Source organism: Marmota flaviventris, chromosome 13 (assembly GCF_047511675.1).
Source record: "Marmota flaviventris isolate mMarFla1 chromosome 13, mMarFla1.hap1, whole genome shotgun sequence".
Taxonomy (NCBI): Eukaryota; Metazoa; Chordata; class Mammalia; order Rodentia; family Sciuridae; genus Marmota; species Marmota flaviventris.
The window spans coordinates 97,287,896-97,310,372 of NC_092510.1; the positions used below are offsets into that span (position 1 = coordinate 97,287,896).

At 55.5% G+C, this 22,477-nt stretch overlaps 1 protein-coding gene across 1 annotated transcript in view; it reads right to left on the reverse strand.

Annotated features, from left to right (window-relative positions):
• The window catches only part of Eeig1 (estrogen-induced osteoclastogenesis regulator 1), a 33,698-nt gene extending 13,768 nt beyond the window's left edge, over positions 1 to 19,930 (reverse strand). The window contains exon 1 of the mRNA XM_027943780.2: positions 18,926 to 19,930. Within this exon, the coding sequence (XP_027799581.1) occupies positions 18,926 to 19,071 (146 nt within the window). The 5' untranslated portion in view covers positions 19,072 to 19,930. The remainder of the gene's footprint in view (positions 1 to 18,925) is intronic.
• Positions 19,931 to 22,477: the final 2,547 nt, after the last annotated feature.

Below are 22,477 nucleotides of genomic sequence, written 5' to 3' on the forward strand. Positions count from 1 at the left end.
GGCTGGGGATTCAGCTCAGTTGGTAGAGTGCTTGCCTTGCATGCACAAGGCCCTGGGTTCAGTCCCCAGCACCATAAAAAACAAAACAAAACAAAACACATACGCAATACCTGTAATCCAGAGACTCAGGAGGCTGAGGCAAGAGGATCACAAGCCTTAGCAATTTAGTGAGGCCCTAAATAAAAAATAAAAAGGGCTGGGGATGTGGCTCAGTGGTTAAGCACCCCTGGGCTCAATCCCTAGTGCCAAAAAACAAACAAACAAAAATAAAAACACCACTGGACTGCAGGCTGGACTTCAGGCTGGGAATGGCATGCCTGAGGCCCCGGGTTCACCCCAGCACCGGAAACAAAATCAAAAACCCCCACTGGGTTATGCACTTTAAATGGGTGAATTGTATGGTGTGTGGATTATCTCTCAATAGAACTGTTCCCTACCCCTAAAAATATATATGGTGGGTCAGGTAGAAATAGGGAGGACAGTACAGGGAAGGTGGGTGCTGGGCAGAAGTTCAAGGCAGTGGCTGCTACTTCAGGTGGGTGGCTGGTGATGGCCTTTATGGCAGTGACGTTCGAGCAAGGCTCACAGTGAGGGAGGGTGTGAGTGTGAACAGCAAGTACAAAGGCCCTGAGGTAGAAACAAGCACAGAAGCAGGTAGCTGGAGAGAGGCCAGCAGGGAGACGGGTAAGGGAGGATGGGGTGAGGTCCTACTGGACCTCCAGGGTCACAGTGAGGATGCTGGATCTCATTGGAAGTGACTACTTGCCCCATGGACTGTGGCTTAGGCAGAGGCTGAGAGCAGACACAGAAGGGAGGCAGAGGAGCAAGACAGAACAGAGCCAAAGAGGCCGAGCTCAAGCCTGAAGAGAGGGAGGCGGGCATGGCCGGCGCAGGCAGACCTCAGGCCTCACCCACCCCGCGGGCAGTGCTGGAGGCTGTTCAAACAGCCAGGGGAGGTGAGGTAGTGCTCGGAACCAGAGCAGGCAGAGGTGTGGGCTTTCTCATCCCCTCTGGAGACTGCCAGGGGACGCCCGGTCAGGAGGCCCGAGGCCCATGTGTAGTTCCTGTCAGCCCTGCCAGGTCAGGCCTGGGAAAGCCACAGGGAGACCTTCCAGGCTCAGGTGACAGGCGTGTCCCCTCCTTCTGCAGGAAGGTGAGCCTGGGTAGGGCCACAGGATTAGTGTGGGGCCTCTGTTCTGTTTCTGCAGGACTCTAAACAATGGCCGATTAGATGCCACCACTCCCACGGGAAGAAAGGTGCAGCCGCACCCTGGCCCACCCCGGGGTCACAGCAAGGTAAGACAAATGCCACAGGGGCAGCCCCTTCCTGGAGGCCTACTGTGCCCCCCCCCCCACTTCAACGACAGGAGACTCTTCCTGGCCCAAGTTTCATATGAGGAAAGGGAGGCGCCAATGCTCCACAGCCCACCCCAAATCCCAGAGCTATGGGCAAGAGAGCCATCTGGACCCCAGCTCATCTTTGCGCAGGGCCTGGGTCACAGCCCTAAAGCCACAGCTGCCACCAGGACAGCACAGGCTCCCCATCAGACCCAGGGTCCCTGCAGAGGGAGGGAGCTGGCCCGAGACCTGATTCACTCAGAACCTTTTATGAAGCACCCACTGCACGCCCGGCACCCAAACCCTAAGACACGAGTAGTAAACAGCAGGCAGAGTCTTGCCTTCACACGCTGGCACATGCCCAAGGGTGGCAAGTGCCGTGGGGGAAGGGAACTTGGAACAGAAGTGGGCAGTGCCCAGGCAAGGGGGACATGAGAGAAGGTGGCCAGGGAAGGTCTGAGCAGGAACATCACCGAGGAGCCCAGAGCTGCAGTGAGAGGGAAAGCAATCCTGGCTGAGGAACAGGAGTGCAAAGGCCCTCAGGCAGGACGCCTGCTGCCACTGTGGAGCCGTGAGGGGGCCTGTGTGGCTGGTACAGAGGGAGCAAGGAAGGGACAGAGGGGAGGGAAGGGAGATCGGAGGGGAGGCTCAATCCCAATCTTACAAAGGGACCACGTGAAGACACTGGGAACCTGGAGCACCGCCTGTGCAGGAGTGGCCACAGATGGAGGGTTCACGTTCACATCTGAGGAAAAAGCCAAATGTGCAACAGGGGACTGACCACTCAACCGGGTCAAGTGAGCAAGTGCCAGAAAGAAGGGGGAGGAGGGTGGCGGTCTGCTCACCAACAGGGAGGGACAGCCATCGCGGTTCAAACAAAATGCAGAAGCGTCCCACATTTTTTAAGTGACATGTACAAATGTCCAGGTGCACAGAGAAAACTGGAGATGTTCACATGGCACTGCATAGACTGGGCCTGCCGGGAACACTGTTGGCCAGGCACAGTGGCACCCAACATGTGTCCCCAGTGACTGGGGGTGCAGTGAGCTCACTAGCTTGGAAAGAGCGAAGGTGTGAAATAACTAAGCAAGGGGCTGGGGATGTGGCTCAAGCGGTAGCTCGCTCGCCTGGCATGCGTGCGGCCTGGGTTCGATCCTCAGCACCACATACAAACAAAGATGTTGTGTCCGCCGAAAACTAAAAAATAAATATTAAAAAATTCTCTCTCTCTCTCTCTCTCTCTCATTCTCTCTTTCTCACACTTTAAAAAAAAAGAAAGAAAGAAAGAACTAAGCAAATGAGGAGCTGTGGAGAAAACTCAGTAATAAGATGGTTATTAGGAAAAACAAGCCAGTGTGCATCCCCCTGCTTGCCCTACTAATGGGGCTCAGAAATGCAAATTTTTTTTTTCTTTTTTTGGGAGGTGGGGTGGGGGTGGGGTGGGGAGATGGATGGGACCAGAGATTGAACCCAGGGGCACTTAACTGCTGAGCCATATCCCCAGCCCTTTTTATTTTGAGACAGGGTCTCATTAAGTTGCTTAAGGCCTTGCTAAATTGCTGAGGTTGGCCTTGAACTTGCAATCCTCCTGCCTTAGCCTCCTGGGTGGCTGGGATTACAGGTGCGTGCCACACGTCCAGCCAGAAATGCAATTTTAAAATGACAAAATCTCAGGTTGCACAAGTCCCTGGATTCAATCCTAGTACTAAATAAATGAGTAAAATAAAATGACAAAACCAAAGCCCAGAGGAAGAGATCATTTCAGCCCAGGGAGGCCCAGAACCCTGGCTCCCCAGACGTAGCTTATTCACACTGGTGTAAGGGGACAAAGGACAGAAGGAAGGCGGCAGCTCATCAGGTCTGTGGTGCAGGTGAGGGATGCCACCTTCGTTTGGTCCCAAGAGTTGTGCCCAGTTAATTGAATTTAAATTGAAAAAGGAGACGATGGGATGAGGGTAGAAAGGCAGGGTATAAGCAAAGCGTGAAGTACCAGCGGCCTGAGTCCTGGGCCACCCCCTGCCGAGGCACTGCCAGTTGGCCCCACCAGTCAGGGTTTAGGGCGTGCTTCCCAGTTCCCACAGCTGGGGACAGGTAATTAGAGACTGGTTTCTTTTTTAGCTATAAGACACACAATTAGACGTGCAAATCCCAGCAAGACAGGGCGAGCCCTCCCTGGGCCGCAGCCACTATGACCGTGGCAGAGGCAGAACCCAGCTATTTCTGAGCTGCCCTGAAACAGAGTGGAGCCCCCCACCAGCGGATATCCTCAGAACCTCCCCACTCTCCTGGAACCTGGACCCAGCTGCTAAGCTGGCTCTCCGTGACGCACCCATAGAAACCTGCTGTGGATGCTCGTTGAGGGTGTAGGGCATGATGTGGGCACACCTCCTGGAGAGCCCAGGTCAAGTGGGGAGGCAGCTGCTACAGTCTCTGACAGAGGACAGAGAACACCAGCAGAGCAGGAATGGGGCTGCTCCGGTGGCAGTGATGTCAAGGGACCTTAAGTCTGAGGGGGGCTGGATGAAGATCTGGGAGAAAGATGTCCCAGGTAGCAGGAAGAGGACAGGAAAGATCCAGAAGGAAGGAGGTAGCTCTCACAGAGCTGAGAGAAGGCCAAGAACAGGGCCAGACTGCCTGGAAGGTCTAGGGAAGCCCCATCTCTGTGAGCCTCGAGTTGTCTGTGAAGGGTGGTCTCCCTGCACTGCATGGGGCCCTTGGGTGACTCTACGGTGCCACGTCCTGGCTCCTTTCTACAAGGCTTGCCCAAGATACAAAGAATTCTGCCAAAACAGTATCTTTGTGGCCACATCTTCAAAGCATCCTCCTCACTGGGTATCAGGAGACAAGGGAGGGTCGTGGGCCACCATCAGGGCCCCATGCAGATAGGGACCGCATCTCCTGTCTTTATTGCAACTGCTTCTCTCCCCAGAACCCAGGAGAGAGTAAAGCCAGAGCTGTGTGCTCTCCCTGGGCAGGGCCTGCTCGGAGCACGCTCCCCTCGGCCTCCCCCCAGCCACCAACATAAGGCATCCTGTGCTTGAGCTCCTTCTTCATTTATCACATGACCAATGGATACCTGCAGTCCTGTTAAGATGTGCCACTATTGTTCCCATTTTACAGATGAAAAGGCTGAGGTCCAAAGGGGAGGGGAGGTCCAAGGTTACACACCAGGGCTGGATGCTGCCTAAAGCAGCCCACCCTCAGACTCCCAGACTCCTCCTTTCCATTTCCCTGAGTCAACTGCTCTCGACAGCAGGAAAGTTAAGTGGATGTCTGGAAGAGGGGGATGCAGGCCCCAGGCTCCCAGCAACCAAAGGCTATGAAGAGGTCTCAGAAGCTGTGAAGGGGGGCAGGTCAGACTGCAGTGAGTTACCAACCTCAGCTTCTCAAATGGTGAAATTTGGGCCTCCTAGTAGGGGCCACCTTGGATTTAAGGGTCCATGGTTTGCCAAGGTCAGCTCTCTGCCACGTCCTCAGCAGCTGCAGCGCCAGTAAGTACAACAAGACTCCAGAGCCTTGGCCCTGGGTGGGTCTCCACCGTGCGGGTAACAAGGGGTCAATGCCATGGGAGCTACTTCCTGGGCACAGACTGCCAGGCACCAATGGGCCCATGAGGCCTCTTCTTTGAGTTACAGCTTAAGTGCAGTGGTGACTGGTGGTCACGGCAGGAGCAGAAAGCCCTGCAGAGGGAACCCCAGGGACTGGTGGGGAGCCCAGCCCTCATGATGGAGCTACGGTGCAGGACCACCCTACCACCGCCTAGCACTTCACTTTTCCAGCTGCAGCACCGTCAGCCCAGCACTCTCACCACCAGTGTGCTTGGCATGGGGCCCTGCCTGGCAAGAGCACGTGCTCAACCTCGCATGCAAGAGTGGAGTGGGGCCAGCAGTGAGGGCCACTCAGACTCAGGGAGCATGAACAGATCCACTAGCTTCTCACAGATGAAGACTCCCAGCAGGCCCAGTCCCAACGGTAGACTCTGGGACAGAGCTCCTCTTTGAGGAGCTGCTCTGTGCATTGTGGGATGTTTAGTAGCACCTGCCTGTGGCACAGCTCCACGTATGACCAGGAACGTCTCCAGACACTGCCAAATCACCCCCAGTTGAGGATTGCTGCTGTAGGCCTTGGAAGACACTTCAAACAAGCCCTCAGGTGATTCTGGGGTGGGGGACCTGGCAGCCATGAGACCTGAGAGAGCACCAGGGACTGCCCAGGCCCAGCTGTGCTCCTGGGTCCCTAGGAAGGCTGGTCTCATTAATAATAATGGTAATAAGGGTCACCTAGCAAGCTCCATCGTGTGAGTCCCTCCTCTACCATGCAGCCACCCATCCTGGGCCCTGCCTACTCCCAGCAAGCAGATCCTGGAGTTGGCCGAGTTCCTGGAGGAGCAAGCGGCTGCAGTGACAGACGCAAGCCAGGTCCCAGCTGATGAAAGTAGCCCAGGCCGGGCAGCGAGAGTCAAAAAGTAAACTATTTAAATCCACAACATGTGCCAGCGCTTCCACGAGGAGAAGAGCGCAGCCGCCTGGGGAGGAGCCCACCCGGAGGACCAGCCAAGGCGTCCGTCCAGAGGCTGCGGGGCGGAAGAGCCAACGTGGCAGCCCAGCAGCTCTGGCCTTTGCCAGGAGTTCAGGGCCACGTGCAGGGGAAGCAGCTTGTTAAAAGTTCTGGCACGGCCAGCCCCTCCTCCCGCAGTGAGACAGCAAGAAGTTCCTAGAAGCCAAACCACTTGGGGCCTGATGCTGGAGCACTCAAAGGAGCCCTCTGGAGCCCCACGCTGCCTTCTTCACTCCTTAACAATGGCTGAGGGATTGACAGATGGGCAGGGAGTGGAAGCTGGCAGCAGCAAGTGACCAAACAAGCAGAATGCACAGCACACTGAGGCTTTGCAAACCCCAAGACAGACGAGGGGTGAGAGATGGGTCAGTCACTCAGGCTTGCAGGGGGTGGGATTAACAGGGTTAAAAGTAAGGATTCTGGAGTCAGACCACCTGGGCTTGAATCCTGATGCTCTCCAGCCAAATAACCTTGAGAATGGTCTTCAAATAACCAGCACAGGCAGGTGCCAGCAACCCTGCTTTACAGACCCAGGCAAGCAGCCACCATGCTCTGTCTTCTGCCCCCAGAGTCCTTTTTATTTTTTATTTTGAGACAGGGTCTTGCTAAGTTGCTTAAGACCTCACTAAATTTTTGAAGCTGGCCTCGAATTTGTGATCCTCTTCCCAGGTTACTGGGGATTACTGGTGTGTGCCCCCACACCTGGCCGACTAGCACTGTTGTCCAGGCTCCAATCTGTGAATGTGATTCTCAACTGATGCCAGGAGTTGCTCCTCTTACAAGAGCAACCCACAAGGGACAGCAAGTGAAGGGTCCCAAAGTAAAATGCTAGGTTGGGGTGTGGCTCAGTGGTAAAGCATCTGAATGACAAGCACAAGGCCCTAGGTTCAATCTTCAGCACGGAAAAAAGAAAAAAAAAAAAGTAAACAGCTGGCTTTGACCTGAGCAAAGGTACCCCCACCACCCAGTGTGGCCCAGCCTGGCTCCTGATTCCTGGGCATTTTCCTGTGTGCTGGGGGCTTCTCAAGCATTGACTTCCTGCTTCTACTTCACAGATGAGGACATCAACAGGGAGTGCAGGCACTTGCCACAGATCACACTGAGGTGAGAGGTGGTCTGCACTCCCAGTCCCCAGGCTGCAGGATCCCTGAGAAATTTGCTGAGAATGGAGCCATTCTCAGGAAACTGTCTTACAGCAGCACGAGTTATCTGTCACACTGGCCTCTGCAAACAGGCTCATGCCGAGTGAGAGATGTTCACTGGGTCAGAATGCAGGGTTGGTGGGATATGACCTGGACCAAACCCAGCAAGACCCACTGGTGCTGGGGAACAAGTGAGGTCAATCCAGGTTGCAGGGAGATGTGAGGAAATGCTCCCCACAGGCTGGTTTAGCAAAGTGCCCAAGATCAGCTTCCCATTGCTGGGCACTTGCTACAAGTCAGGCACTAAACCAAGAGCGTGCCCTGCTTAACCTCCCCAAATCCACAGCCCATCGCTCCCATGTCGCAGGCTAGAAATCTGAGGTCACAGGTGGTGAAGTCACCTATGTAAGGTCTCCTGGATAGTAGAGTCTGTGATCTGAACCCATCTGTCTGATCCTAGACCCCCATGGACCTCCAGGACTGAACTAGGCCAGAGGCCCCAAGAATTCAAGTGAAGACACAACAACCATCACACTGGTCTGTGGTAGCGATCTCCCCTCCAGGACCCTCGACTGCAGCACAGAGAGCTACAGTGCTGAACCTGGTAGGGGACTGCCCTTCCTCAGCCTGTCAGATGCTCAGCAGGCCCACCACAGAGGCATGGGAAGACAGAGACACTGGGGTCCAAGATCAGGCTTTGCCACCCAGTGGACACTTGACCTTTCTGGGCCTCTTTCATCACCTGTCCCTGTCTTGTGGAGTTGCTACCAAGCACAGAGTGTGCACCTATTATGGTTTAGATGTGAGGTATGCCCCCAAAGATAGGGTTAGGAGAGCCAGAACCTAATCCATGCATTAATCCCCGATAGAGTTCAACAGAGTTCGACTGGATGGTAACTGTAGGCAGGGAGGCTGGGGCTGGGGGAGGTGGGTCCCTAGGGGCATTCCTTTGGGGTTTATATTTTGTCCTGGTGAGGACAAAATATAAACTCTGCTTCCTGGTGCCATGTTCCTAGCTGGTTTCCTCTGCCAAACCCTTCTGCCATGATGCTCTGCCTTACCTTGGGCCCAAAGGAACGAATTCAGCCGTCTATGAACTGGGACCTCTGAAACAGGAGTGCTAAATAAACTTTTTCTCCTTTGGGGCAGGGCCTAGCCCTTCATCAGTAACCACAGAAAGGGATGTGGAGCTCCAGAGAGCACGCAGACCCCTGAGCCAGTCCCCTTCCCTGCCCCAGGACCAGTGATCTGGTCGTCTCCCCAGGCCTCCAACCAAGCTGGCTGGGCAGGTGGCCCAGGCACATGCAGGCGCTTCTGGCTGACTCACCCTTGGGTGGTGTTTGATTCACCAGAGGAGACAGGGGGAGAGAGAGAAGGGAGGATTCCCATTCCTGGGCCTGGTTTCCTGAAGGACTGGACTCAGGTCCTGAGGGTACCTCTGTCCTCTACACCCCATCCTCCAACCTGGCCCATTCTGAGGGTACCCCCTCTACGTGTGAGCTTCCTCTTCTAGGCCTGAGTCAGATAATGGTGAGAGCAGAGCCAGTCTCCCAGAGCAAAGGTCCCAGAGGCAGGGCCCCTGCTGTGTTTACAACTACCTCCCCTGTCCCAACACCAGTTCCCTGCACACAGTAGGTACCCAGGAATATCTGCTGGCCACACAAGAGCCTCCCCAGCTTGCTCCACAGGGCTGCCCAACACCTTCCTGCGCCACTCCCAGGCAGCAGCTTTCCAGCTGGGCTCTCCCCACCTCTCTGCAGAGTCAAGAATCATCACCATCGTTGGTTCTCCCACCGGGTGTTCCCACTGATCCACAACCTCCCTGTGGCTCCTGAGATTTCTCAGGTGACCATGAAACAAGTAGGGACTGCTTTTCTTCACAGTCTGACACCAACTCAGACCTGTTTTTCCAGTCTTTCTTAGCAGCTCCCAGGGATTCTAACCACAGGACAAAAGGCTCAGGGTCAGGCAGGACCACAAGGGCCTTACTCACCATTTTCCACCTCCTCCGTGGACACCTGATTCTCTGAAAATGGCCAGTCCCTGCCTCTGTTATTCACTCCACATGCATTTAGAGAACGCTTACTACAAACCGAGTTGGACACTGGGGACTCCTTTGAATAGGCCAGGTCTTAGGCTTGCCTGCAGCCAACATCTGGGTCCAGCTATAACATGTGACCCTCTTTAGCCAACTCAACCCCCTTAGGAACTGCTGCAGTCCAATGCCACCCTTCTCTGGCTCTCAGAGCGAGCACATCAAAGGCCAACCCCAAAGAGAGGGTTTGGGGCAGCACAAGCAAAGTGGTGATGTCCCCCTCCCCTGTTCTGCTCAGAGGTCTGAGATGGATGTGTCTAATGGTCTCCCCTGTGCATGGGCCCCAGAAAGGGACCATGCATCTTGGCCAGGCAGTGGCCCAGCTCTAATCACAATTGTTTGAATGGGCGAACCTCGTGAAGACAGAAGAGAAACTCCAGGAGAAAGGGAGAAACGTAGGCTTTTCTTTTCTGCTCCCAGCCCTGGGCCCCCTCTGTCCATTGCCCTGGATTGATACCAACCACCACCAAACCTTTATCAAACACAGACTTTATCAAACACAGGGTCTATAATGGGCACATAACAGGCATCACCCATTTCATCCAGGCACCACAGAGGAGCTTACTATCCATTTCACAGATGAGGAAAGTAAGGCTGAGAGACCCAGCAGCCTGGCACCTTAGGAGCCTACCAAGCTTCAGAACTGCCCCGTAAGCCCTGCTGGGGTTTGCAAGAGACAGAAGAAAAACTCCCAGCCAGAGAGGACTGCCGGCAGCCACGAGACGAGGTACTGTCTTATAAACCAGAGTGACGCTCACGGGTCAGGACGGTGCAGGTTGGCCTGCTCAACATCCCGAGGACCTCCCCCAGGCTTCCTGATGCCCAAAGAGGTGCCTCATTTTTGCCTAGAGGTGCGGGGCATCTGGAGACTTGTTTCTGGCACAGAAAAGTGCAGCTCAGGGTACATATTCATGAAACTAACCTCCAGAAGCAGAATAGGGCAGGCCCAGAAGCCCCTTCCAGACGTAACCCTCACCCAACCTGTACTGGACACTTCCAAACGTCATACAAATGTCATCACACCACCTGTCTCAGCCTTCTTTTTATTATTATTATTATTATTGTAGTTGTAGATACATACAATATCTTTATTTTATTTATTTATCTTTATGAGGTGCTGAGGATCGCACCCAGGGCTTCACAGTCTGACACCAGGGGCTCTGCCCCAGCCCCAGCCCCAGCCCCGCCCCGCCTTCTTGTTCTACAGTGTCTGTGCGCTGGTCCTCAGGGGCAGCAGTGGCAGAGGGTGCCTTGAGTTCTGCTTTCAGTCACTCCATGATGACTGGGTGGGGAGTGTCTCAGCTGACACTCACCTGCCCTTCTGTGACCTGCAGCCCCAGCAGGCCACCTTATACTGTCCTTGGTGGTTCTAAAATACAAACTTTACTCTGATTCCACCTGTTCCGAGCTCCCACCCCTCAGATGGAACCCCTCTCCAGGCCCTTGCCTATCCCAAGCCCACTCCCAGGCCACCGGCTCTTCACCTGGGGCTGTCCTCTAACCCCACCCATCCCCTGGACCCAGGCCAACATCTTTCCTTGGGACCGTCACTGGAACTCTAACTAGATTCATGTGCCTCCCCTACAGAAGGGATCCTGGAGGGGGCTGCAATTGCAGGGCCCAGCCAGGGCCCCAGCCACAGAAGATGCCCAGGAAATGATCACAGAGCAACTAGAGGGGGACTACGCAGAGCACAAACCACAGGTGTGCTGCCCCCACATGTGTGCAGAGAGTCTGGTTCTCAGAGAGGAAGTGGTGAGACGCAAGGCTGCTTTGCAGGTGGAGAGGACCCAGCTGGGCACCCCCAGCCCAGGCTCTGCAGCCCCTCTCAGCAGGTTTGGTCTATTTTTACCTTACAGAGGCCTGGCCATGTGCTAAGCACAAACACCCTGATCTCAGGGAGCCCTCCTACCCCCAAGTGAGCATCCCCACGTGGAGGAAGAAGCTGAGGCTGCAGGGCAAAGCCCCTGGCCGTGGTCGGAGAGTGACCCAGCATTGCCAAGGTACAACTGTGGCACCAGGCCCCTTCCCCCATCCCCAGCCTGCTGTGAACTTTGCTGTCCCTGCAGGACAGTCACCCAACTCCCGCCAGCAGGGCCCTCAGCTGCCTCTCAGTCACAGCCTCTGAGCCCATGGTGGCACCCAGCTGCCTGGTGCGTGGGTGAAAGCGGCTCCTGACACAGACTGATACCTCCAGCACAGGCTAGGGGAGGGGCTGGGCTCAGCAGCTGGCAGTGGCTGCCACACAGTCCCTACCAGCACCCTCACTGGTTCAGAGCCAAGGGAGCAAAGTCCCAGCCTGGCTGCAGGGCACAGTGGTACAGGGTGCAGTGACTCATGCCTGTAATTCCAGCAACTTGGGAGGCTGAGGCAGAAGGATTACAAGTTTGAGTACAGCCTTGGCAACTTAGTGAGACCCTGTCTCAAAAATAAATAAAAAGAGGGCCAGGGGTATACCTCAGTAGCATGACCCTATATTCAATCCCCAGAACCAGGGGGAAAAAATAAAACAGTCCCAGCCCAGGGCAGCACCAGTCCACAGCAGCAGGCCCCAGAACTGAGGTGCAGGGAAGGCCACTACTGCCCAGGAAGGACCCACAGCCTGGGGAGGAAGCCAGACACATGGATGAGGACCAGCGCCCTGAGATGAGGGCCTACAGGTGTGACAAGGCCAAAAAGGCGAGGGAAGGCTTCCCAGAGGAGGTAGCTCTTGGGCTAGGCAGGAGTGGGAAGGGAGAACAGAGGACGAGGCAGATGCAGGACAAAGAGAAACCAGAAGGGCAAGGGGTGAGTGAGGGCCCGGAGGCCCCGGGCTCTCTCACCTATGCCCCTGCCCACCAGCAGGCTGACAGCCAGGGCCCTCCACCGCTTGTCTCCTGCCTCCCAGAGCAGTCCCTGAGCTGGCCGTGCAGAGGCACTGCATATGGGGCAGATCCAAGCTAACGAGGCAAGAAAGCATGCAGCCCCTCGCCTGAGCTCAGATACCAGGCACGTTCCTTGCCTACTCACACCCCTGCAGGGGGCAGAGATTTGGCCCTGAGCAGGAAGTGCCCTTTCCTGGCAGCACCCCATCATCCTGGCCCACAGCAGAATACCAGCTACCAGGGGTAAGTGGGGCACATCATTTGGCACAGCTGGGACTCAGCCCAGAGACAGGAGGGCAGACCTTAGCATACATTGTGTCCACCATGGGCAGCGGCCAAACTGGACGCCTGACAGGTGTTATCTCACCACATCCTCCCCGGAACTCTGCGAGGCAGACTCTGTGCTTCAAGAGAGGGTCACAGAGGAGGCTGGGATCTAAAGTCCCTTGCCCAAGGTCACAGGCAGTGAATGGCAGGTCAAGGGGAGAGGAGGGCAAGACAAAAACCCAATAGGCAAAGAGAATCTCTTATCAGAGCTCCTTCCTCCAACCACTGAACCAAGCTGGCCGGGCTGGGGATGAGGACTGTCCACTGCCAGTTAGCAGCTGGGCAGGGTGGGGATGTGGGAGTTTGGGGCCTACATTTGAGAGTTCTTCCCAGCCCTGGGTGTCTGCAACCTTAGCCCTACGAAGTCACCAGGGCCAGGAACAGGCTGGGCAGCGTCAGCCAACCAAACAGCAGCCTACCTCTGGAGCCTGAGGACAGGTCTGGTGTCCCCCCAATCCCAAGCACTTGCCAGGAGAGGTGGATAATGAGCAGCCAACCCCCTCCCCACCCACACTAGCTCTAGGTCTTGTCTTTTCTTTTTAATTAATTAATTATTTGTTCTAATTGTCTAGGTCTTTTCTAAGCAAATCTGGCAGCTCTCTCCTGCTCCAACCTTCCCATGGCTGCATGGTGAGAGGAGGACAGATCTAAACTGTCGCCACAGTACTACTGCTAGGTCTCCACTCCAGAGTCCCTAGGCTCCTAAGGTCTGTACACAGACTTGCCAGCAGCTATCCCAGTACCCATATGCAGGGCTCCTTGAAAGCAAGTTAGGACTCCCAGGTACTAAGAGGGTTCAAAGTCACTCTGGGCCTCCGGCCACCTCCATGCACGCAGAATGGTTGCTGCTAAGAACCCCAGGCCAAGGCATCTCCCAGAATGGAGCTTCAAGCAAGGAACAGGACTTAGAGAGCAGCTCTGGCTCCACGGAGCCTGGTGACCTGGGTCAGGGCTGCTGCCAGGCTGGCACCTGCTAACAATGTGGCCAGCTGGCATCAAAAGTCAGGTCCAAGGAGCAGACATTAAGGCCAGGCAGAGGCTGGGCAGCTTCAGGTCTCACCTTGGCCACCAGCAGCCTGACGTGACCTTGAAGGGAGCTGGCAATTGACCTGGTGCCACAACCTTGCTGACCCTTCTGGCCTCTGTGGCTACTAGCTTGGCCCTGTCCACTTCCCCGCCAGAAGGACTTCTCTCCATAGGCCTCTCTGTCCCCATGCCTGCATACAGAAGGCTTCCACAGGGGCCCCAGGGACTAGGCTGGTCCAGGTAAAACAAGGGACAAAGATCACACCAGGAACCCAAGGGTGTGCTGGTGGGGTCAGAGGAACCCTGGGCAGGAAGCCCACGTGAGGAGGCAGCTGCAAATTCCCTTAAGCCAAACAGCCAGGCAGCACTGCTGTCAGATCTCCCAACTTGAAAGAAACTGAAAGTCAGGATTTTTATGTGATCAACAACTCCTGGAGCACTGCATGGCTCCACAGAACCCCGGCTACGTGTGCCACTGTGCATACTCTGAATGTCCATCTGCCAGCACCTTCCACGCACTAGGCATGGTGCCGAGCCACTAGGGTGAAGAACCCCCTCCCCACTCTGCCCGCCACCCCCCCCCCCAGGGCTGGACCAGCACTCCACCTCTCTCTAAGCCCCCTTCCATCATCTCTACCTGGCAGCTAAGAGCTACCATCCTAGTGGGCAAAGCAGGCCACACTGCTCCCCTGCCCCTCAGAGGACTCCCAAAGCCAGCAGCCTGTCTCCTTTCCATCACTTACTCTATCCCTTTCCTTCCCTCTCAGTACCCCAACCCACGAACGTGCCCTGCCTGATCCCCTAAAGAGGCAGTGCCTCAGGCCAGGGCCCTCCAGTCCACAGTCTTCCCACTTCTTCCAGGCCACGCCACGCAGCCTCGGGGGCTCCCATGCAGCACTCCCTCCTTGAGGAAGCCCTCCCTATGGCACTGACGAGCCCCGTCATGAGACAGTGAGCTATGTGAGGCCAGGACCGTGCCAACCTGGATGGGAGCTCACTCGACACCTGATAATAAGTGGACACATGCCTGGGCAGAAACGCCGCCCCAGCTGGTCTGCCAGGGGCTAATGGGATCCAAGAGGAGACTCCCCACATCTGTTAGGCTACAAAGTTCCCATGATGCCCGCCAGGCACACTGGCCCCACCCACTGGGAGTTCACAGGAACAGGGCGGTCTGGTCCTCTCATCTCTGGAAGCCCAGGACCAATGGTGAATACTGGGTCAAAGTGGAATGGAGGCTGCAACTGTAGCTCAGTGGCAGAGCACTTGCCTACACACGTGAGACACTGGGTTCGATCCTCAGCACCACATTAAAAATAAATAAATAAAATAAAGGTCTTAAAAAATAAAGGTATTGTGTTCATCTACACCTAAAAAACATAAATAAAAAATATATATTTTTTAAAAAGTGGAATCAGCTACAGCAGGGGCTGTAGCTCAGTGGCACAGTGCTTGCCTAGCATGTGTGAGACTGGGTTCGATCTTCAGCACCACATAAAAAAATAAATAAATAAAATAAAGGCATGTTGTCTATCTATAACTATAAAACTTTTTTTAAAAATAATGTAGAATGGAACCTGTCTGCTGGCCCCTCCTCCCTTCCCAGTGTCTGAGCCTCCACAGCCCAGGGCTCTGTCCCTGCTCCCCTCAGCCCCTTGGGACAGATCTGAGAATCCTTCTCCATCCTGCCTTCCCAAAGCTCCACACCAAGATATCCCTAAGAGCAGGCTCAAACAGTGGTAGCCTCAAGTGGCATTCTGCAGCTTTTTTCAAGGAGAGTGGGCAAGGCCTGTGGGCTCTGGCCAAGTGTATGGCACATGTGAGGAAAGACCAAGCCTGCCTGGCCTCCCCAGGGCTGGGCCTAAGCATAGGACCTCCGTCTGCAGAGCTGATCTGTCCAAGGCCTTTCTCCAGGGCCTCCCATCCCAGTGGGAACAAAGCCGCGCCCACAATAGGCAGGCAGGGCTTGTGTTTTGAGAGGTACTGAGGCACAGGGGACAGAAGTCAGGGCCAGACCAGTCTCCTCATGTTTGCTCTTCCTATGAAGTGACCCTGACAAGTCACTGCTCTGCCCTAGGCCTCAGTTTCCCCACCCACTGGCTAAACAATGCACTCCCTTCCTCTGGCACTACGTGGGGCAAGCTAAAGGACCCATGCCAGCTGGGAGCAGAACCCTCTCAGAATATTTGAGATTCTTCCACCTCAGGACAGGTTGGCCACTTTCTGACTCAGACTTGGCTGGGACCTCTGCATCCCTCTGGGCCCCGCTTGTTCCACCCCAGAAAAGCCTCCCAGACATACTTGGATCCCTCCACCTGGGAGGTGTTCAGGCTGGAACCCATTATGCCCCAGTGCTAGCCTCTTCCTGCTTCCAAATCCAGTGACCCCAGTCCCACCCTGCCTCAGGGTCCTGAGAACTCTTCATTTTGTGCCTCCCATGATCTAGTTCAGTTCCTCTGCACTACCCAGAACTGGACTTTCCTGTACCACCTTATCTATTGAAAAAAGCCTTCTTTAAAGGTCTGGAATGTCACATGGGTCTCTAGCTGCTCCTCACCCACTGCCACCATAGTAGGACAGGGTTTTGGAGCCAGACCTGCTGAAATTCAAGTCCTATCTCAGTAGTCTCCAGCTGAGTGACAGAGGCCTAGTCCTCCTGACCCCGGCACCCTCATCCATAGCGAGGACAGTGCCCTCAGCTCAAGGTGGTTATGGGGATTCAACTGACCATGCGTTTGAGGAGTTCCTTGACATGCAGCATACGCACAGGCAAAAGGACTTTAAACCATGATAAAAGAATTTCCCCAACTGCCATTTCCCACCTGGTGACTTCTATCTGATCTCAGTGCCTCTCCAGATGGCAAAGGATTAATGGGGATACCACTTGCAAAATACTCAGTACAGGGCCTGGCACACTGCACGGGGCTCCGAATGTGGTGGCTGTGAGGATTACTGTTCACAGGAGGTGTCGGAATGATAAGGCTGGGGAATGGTCCAGCCCCAGTGTACCACCTGCTATACCTGTTCAAATTGGGTCAGGCAGTGCAGAGTTCCCAGCTGTTGCCATGGCACCCAACACAGAGGGAAACACTCTGGCTAGGAGGGCGGGTGCTGCAGGGTGGGGCCTCAGGCAGTTCACTGTGACAGAGCCCATGCTGCCAACACTGGCTCTGAGCCATCTCAAAGGTCCCTGGGGTTGGGGGGAATGCACTACTGGATCTGGGCCCAGGATCTAACCAGGTCCAATCACCCCAGTCCTTACCCCAACTTGTAAACAATGGGGCCCTGGTGGTTTGGAGGAGTGGCCTGTGAGGCAGGGCTTCTGGGCTAGAGACCAGGGTGGATGGGGTGTGGGTGGAAGGAGGAGGAACCCAGAAGCCCCCATCTCTTGGGCAAAAGCCCAGCCAAAGCCAAAGTGGTTCTAAACTGGGTTCTGGTTCCAATATCATTGCTCTCTCCAGTCACACCTGCCCAGCAGCAAACAGGAACCCAGCACCTTGTGGGCCTCAATGTCAGCTCCTCCCCACTCAGGTTTCATCCAGGATGAGGGCTGGGAAAAGCTGTTTGGGCTCTGCTGGGTTCAGGGAATCTGAGGCCCCTTGCCAGAAGAGAAGGGAAAATAGAGGTGAAATCCAGACCATGTGGGCTAAGACCTGGAACTTTCCATACTTCCTGGATGAGGAGGCAGGTTTAGCACACAACGGAAAGGCTGACGGGTAGAGTGAGATTGGCTACAGGGCCTGGGAGGCCAGGCAAGACCTCAGGCTGGGGCTCATTATGAGTTCCTCCCTGGGATTCAAGATACTGTCCCCATCCTGGCTCACAGTAGGCACGCTGCTGATTCCAAGGGGATGTCCCCCTAAGACCTGGGCTGCTGTACCCCTCTGCTGCATCAATCTTCCAGACCAGACACAGTACATACATAATCTATCCCCCTTATAACCCATTTTACAAAAGGGGAAACTGAGGCTCTGGGGCACAACAGGGTAATGGTTAAAAGCAATCCTGAGTTTGAATCTACGTTCCATTTTATTAACTCGGGCAAATCATTCACTCTGTGCCTCAGTTTTCTCCTCAGTAAAATGGGGATGATAATCCTATGGGGCCAATGATAATCCTATGCCCTGGCCTCTACCTCTGCTCCATGACAAAGTCAAGGTATTGACAGGTGCTAGCAAAACAAGGAGCTCAGCAACAACAATTGCTGGCTCTTGTGATCTGAAAGGTTGGGTAACTCACCCAAGGTCACCCAGCCAATAAGTAGCCAACTCCAGGCCCTAGCTCTGAGCACAGCCCTCCGAAACCACGAGGCACTGTGTGGGGTGGCTGTAGGATCACAGGCTTCCCAGGCAACCAAGGATTGCTGCCACCCCCACCACAAGGGACAGCCCTTGTTCAAATTCCTCAGATAAGTAGCTCCCAGAACAGGGAGCTAGTGCACAGAAGAGGTACCCCACTCTGTGTGGACCAGAGATTCCAAAATCTGGTTAGGCCAGCAGCTCCCCTCTTCTTCCCCACCTCCCACTCAGAGAGCACTCCACCTCCAGATTCATCCAACAGGTCTCCAAACAGGCCAAGTCCAGTTGACACTGCTTCCTGCAAGTTCCCTGGAAAGCCACTTACTTCCTCCTTCTAGGCCTCAGTTTCTCCATTTGTAACACACACCTCCATCTCTGAATAGTGAGGCAGCTGCAGCTAACAGGCCCACAAGGCCTGAGGAGCAAAGGGCAGACAGGGTGGGGGGAGCAAGTGTCCCAGGCCATGGGCCAGGCCCTGCACCCCATTCTATCTACTCTGGATGAGACCTGTATCAGGCCCAATTTCCTAGACGAAAAGGGAGCCCAGAAACTGCCAGGATTCGAATCCCCATCTTTAGGACTCCAAGGATCTCTCTGGATAGGCCAGGACTGTGAGACCCCAGGTGGGCCCAGTCAGCAAGTAACAGCCTGGGAGTTCCGTGACATTCAGCAATAAGCTGGGCAGCTAGACCTGACAGGGTGGGGATCAAACCTTCTTTCACACTGGGCAGCAGCCTACTGACAAGAGCCTTTGCAATGCAAAGTAGCCCAGCTCAAGCCAGAGGACAGTCACTCAGAGGAGGCTGGACTGGCCAAAATCCAGCCACCACCCTCCAGCCAGACTGGGGAGTGCCTACAACCCGGCCTTCCCAGCCACAGTGGAAAGCCAGAGATCCTGTGGCTGGCTGGGTCTCTAAATCATATGACAGCCCCACTGGCCAGTTGGACTGCAAGGTAGCCTGGAACACCCCTTCCCTACCCACTCCTTCAAGGCCCAAATCCTACTGGGCTCTACATGCAAGTCTGCAGAATGGGCCTACAGGGCTGCATGCAGGGCCTGAAAAAACAGAACCCCAGGTATCTGGCTGGTCACCTGCAGACTGGTGACTGTCACTTTACCAACTTACTTAGGCCAGGTTCTGTCTTGTGCAAACCTGCCCCAAACACATAATGCCCAGGATCCTCCGGGCCCCAGGGGGGCTTCCACACTTGCCAAATGACTAGATCCCTGCCAGCACCACCCCCATCCCCTGCAGGCACGAACGCCCTAGCTCCTACCTTGACGACAAGCTGACAAAATCCCCGCCATCCAGCAGCCGGACCTTGCAGAAGAGGACTCCGTTCACGAACGGGACGGCTGTCAGCTCCTCCAGGGTGAAAGTGGTTTGGAATTTGAATTTCTTCTTCTTCATCAAGAAAGCCATGGGCGAGTTCCCTGAGTCTAAAGCCCCGAAGGCCAAATAAAAGGGAAGGGGTAGAAATCCCCAGGATTCCTTTCCTTACAACACACCCCCTCCTCCAAAACCCCAGAGCCGGATCCCGCCCAGATGGTGGCGGAGGCGGCCGAGCGAGCAGGGATCTGAGTCCGGAGCCCCAGGTCGGAGTGACCAGTCCAGTTCGCGGGCGGGCCGGCTTCACCCTCGGGCAGCTGGGTTTCGGAGGGGCCCGGGGCGGCCGGGGGCTTCACCAGCATGTAAACAGCAGGGCATGGCCCAGGAGGCAGGCGCTAGTGTGGCGGGCGGCGCGCGAGCGGCGGCGCGGACCTGCAGCATCCCGAGCCGCGGGCCTCGGGGAGCTGACGCCGCGGGCCGGGCGGGCCGGTGAGACTAAGGGTGGCGGGCGGCCCCGGCCCCGCCCCCGCCCCGCTGGCGACCGGGGAGGTGCCCTCGCTGCGCACACGCCCCCGCACCTGGTGCCAGGCGGCCCGCGCAGGTGAGGCCAGGGGTGGTGGCGAAGGACACCCACAGCACTGCCGGGACTCTGGCGGCCTCTCCGGGAGGCGGGCGGGGACGCTGCGGTAGGGAACGTCCGCCCGCGGGCCTCCTCCGGGCGAACACCGGGCAGCCAGGGGCGCCGCCTCCTCCTAGGTCCTGGGACCCGCGCCGCGGGCCCTGGCGAAACCGAGGCACCCTCCGGCCCGGCCGGTGGCTTCGCCTCGCCCGCCGCCTCTGCTCGGCACCTGGCGAGCAGCAGTGCCGCCGCCTGCGCCCCCGACGAGGCTACCGGAGCCCGACGCTGCACCTAGCCCCGCCGAGCCGCTCCGAGACTGCCGAGGCCCTGCTCGGCCGCCCGCCGAGTGGCCGCCGCGCGCTGCAGGCGGGGCGTCGGCGGCCCAGCCCGCCCGCGATTGGCGGCCCGGCGGGGCGAGCGCGGAACACCATTGGTGCTCGGTGGTGTGGGGCGGGACTCGTGGAAGGCAGAGCCGCCCCTATTGGTGCGCCTTGCGGCCGAGCCCGCCTCATCGGGCAGGGCGGAACGGAGGGGCCACAAGAGGGGCCCAGGCTAGGCAGTGGGAGGTCGCGGGGCGGGGAGCCGCGGCTAGCAGGGCAGAGAGGAGAGCGAGAGCAGAAGAAACAATGACGAGGAGAAACAGTCTGAAAACTGTGAATGGCACGGCCTTCCAAGGTCCTGCCAGACTTTAGTTCATTGAGCACTAAAGTAGGCTCTAAAGAGAGCAAGTCCCGTTTCTCAGAAAACTGACACGCAGAGAGGTGGCCCTAGAAGCTGGTTTCTTACCCTCGGAATCTGCGAAGTGTCTGCAAAGGCTTCACCTGCCGTGAAGGTGACTTGAAGCAGTTCATCACGCAGCCTTGTGACCCAGCTTGTCTCATTCCTTGATGTTATCTAAGTCTTTTGTTGTCCTGTAGTTTCTTAAATAGTGTCACTGGCTAGATTTACTGTTCTGGGGATGGAGCAACTTCAGGAACTTCGGTTTCCCAAGGCCCTGGGGTATTTTGTAACTCATTCTTCCAGTCCCCAAATGTTTAGGGGCACTATTCTGAGCAGGGACCCAATGGGGAGCCTGGTGGTCTCGCCCTCACTGACCCCTCCAAGCTTAAGACCTGTGGAAAAGCAGACCTGGATATAAGCAGTAGCAAATGTGGTGAATAAGAACTGTAGTAGGAGACATAGAGGGAGCTGGGGATCTCAAAGGAGGCACCTGGCATGCGGGGATGGAAGGAGACTCAGAGAGAAGGGTTCCTGCAGAAAGCAACCGAAGCCATCCTCAGGATGCATGCATTGGGTGGGACAGGATGCAGGCAGAAAACCACCAGAGGCCTGGCATACTGCATGGTGCTCACAGGAAGTTACCAGTACCTCTTTGGCTACATTGTGGTGATTTGAGGGGCAAGAGATGAGGCTAAAAAAGGCCTGTAGCAGCCTGATCTGCCAGTCTAGTAGACCAGTGTAAGAAGGAAACCACCAACATGTTTTGACCTGTAGGACTTGCTTTTTCTGGTAAGAAGCTTGCTCTGGCTTCAGGTGACGTGGAAGGGAGAAGATGGAAAACAGGTGGGTGAGGGGTCTGTTGTGATCAGAGCAAGAGGGGCAGTGGCTGCAGGACTTCAGCATGGAGAAATGAGAGGAGGATTCTGAGACATGGGCAGATTGGGCAGGACTGGAGCATGTGTTATGTCTAGACGTGTGAATGAGGACTCCCATCTCTGGTTTCTTCCTGCTTCCCAGTGACACTGGTGGGCCATCCATGCTTCTCTCATTGGTCCCATAATTTAGAAATAACAGCCAGATTGGAGAAAAATTATAATAGTAGATCCCCATGCTTCTTTGTATCCTTTTTACAGGCAGGGAAGTAGAGACATAGAGGATTTAAATCCCTTGACCTGAGTGCTGAGTGCTACACTGTGCTGTCCACAAGCACAGGGGGTGTGTTCTCATTAATCCTGCCTGGGCCTGGCTACCTGAACCCAGGAGGTAATTTCAGAGGCAGCCAGTCAAGGATATCCCAAGGCCTGGGTGACTCCTCAGCTGTGACCGAGAATAACCTCAGCCTCAGTCCTCTCCGACAGGAAGTAGGGTGGGCCTTGCTGCCAGGCTTAGCTCCATTTATCTCTCTGCAGCCTGAAGGCTGGGAACCCAAGAAGTTTCCCTTCCCTCATTTCCCCAATGGTGTCTGGGCAAAGCAGAGATCATGGTACCAACACAGGATGCTAAATTTCGGGTGAAACAAGCCCAAGTTAGAATCCTGGCTCTGGTGTATATTGGCAGTGTAGGCTCAGTTTGGAGCACTGAGGCTCTGGTGCTGCCAATGGGGAGGGATTTCAGTATGACATGGCTAAGATCACTTGTCCTGAAACCAGCAGAACTGAGTTCGAAATCCAGTTGGCATGCTATTGACCACTTATGTCACACAAACTTTGGGTATGATTTTATAGGCATAGAAGGGAATCTTCCATTTCTGATCCACGGTTTTTTCACTTGCAAAATGTGAATAAAAATATCAACCTTTCTAGAATGTTGCAAGGACACCTTGAGGGTGTGTCTACAAAAGGCTCAGTCCTGGAAGGACAAGGGCATCTGAGCATGGTCGGTGGGGAGCTCCAGCCCAGCACTCCCACAATTCTCCAGTCCCCCCAAATTCCCAGGTATGGCCTATCCTTCTTCCCTGAGGTCCTGATCAGACATATAAACAACCCAACACCAAGCAAGACCTGAGGCAAGTTGTCTGGAGAAGGAAGTCCAAGAAATGTGAAAGAATGACTGGGTCTGGGGTCCTGATTCAGAAGGCATGCTCAAGGAAGGCCTCCTGGAGGTGTCCTCTCAGCCAAGTAAATAATAAGGGCTGGGCTGGGGATGTGGCTCAAGCGGTGG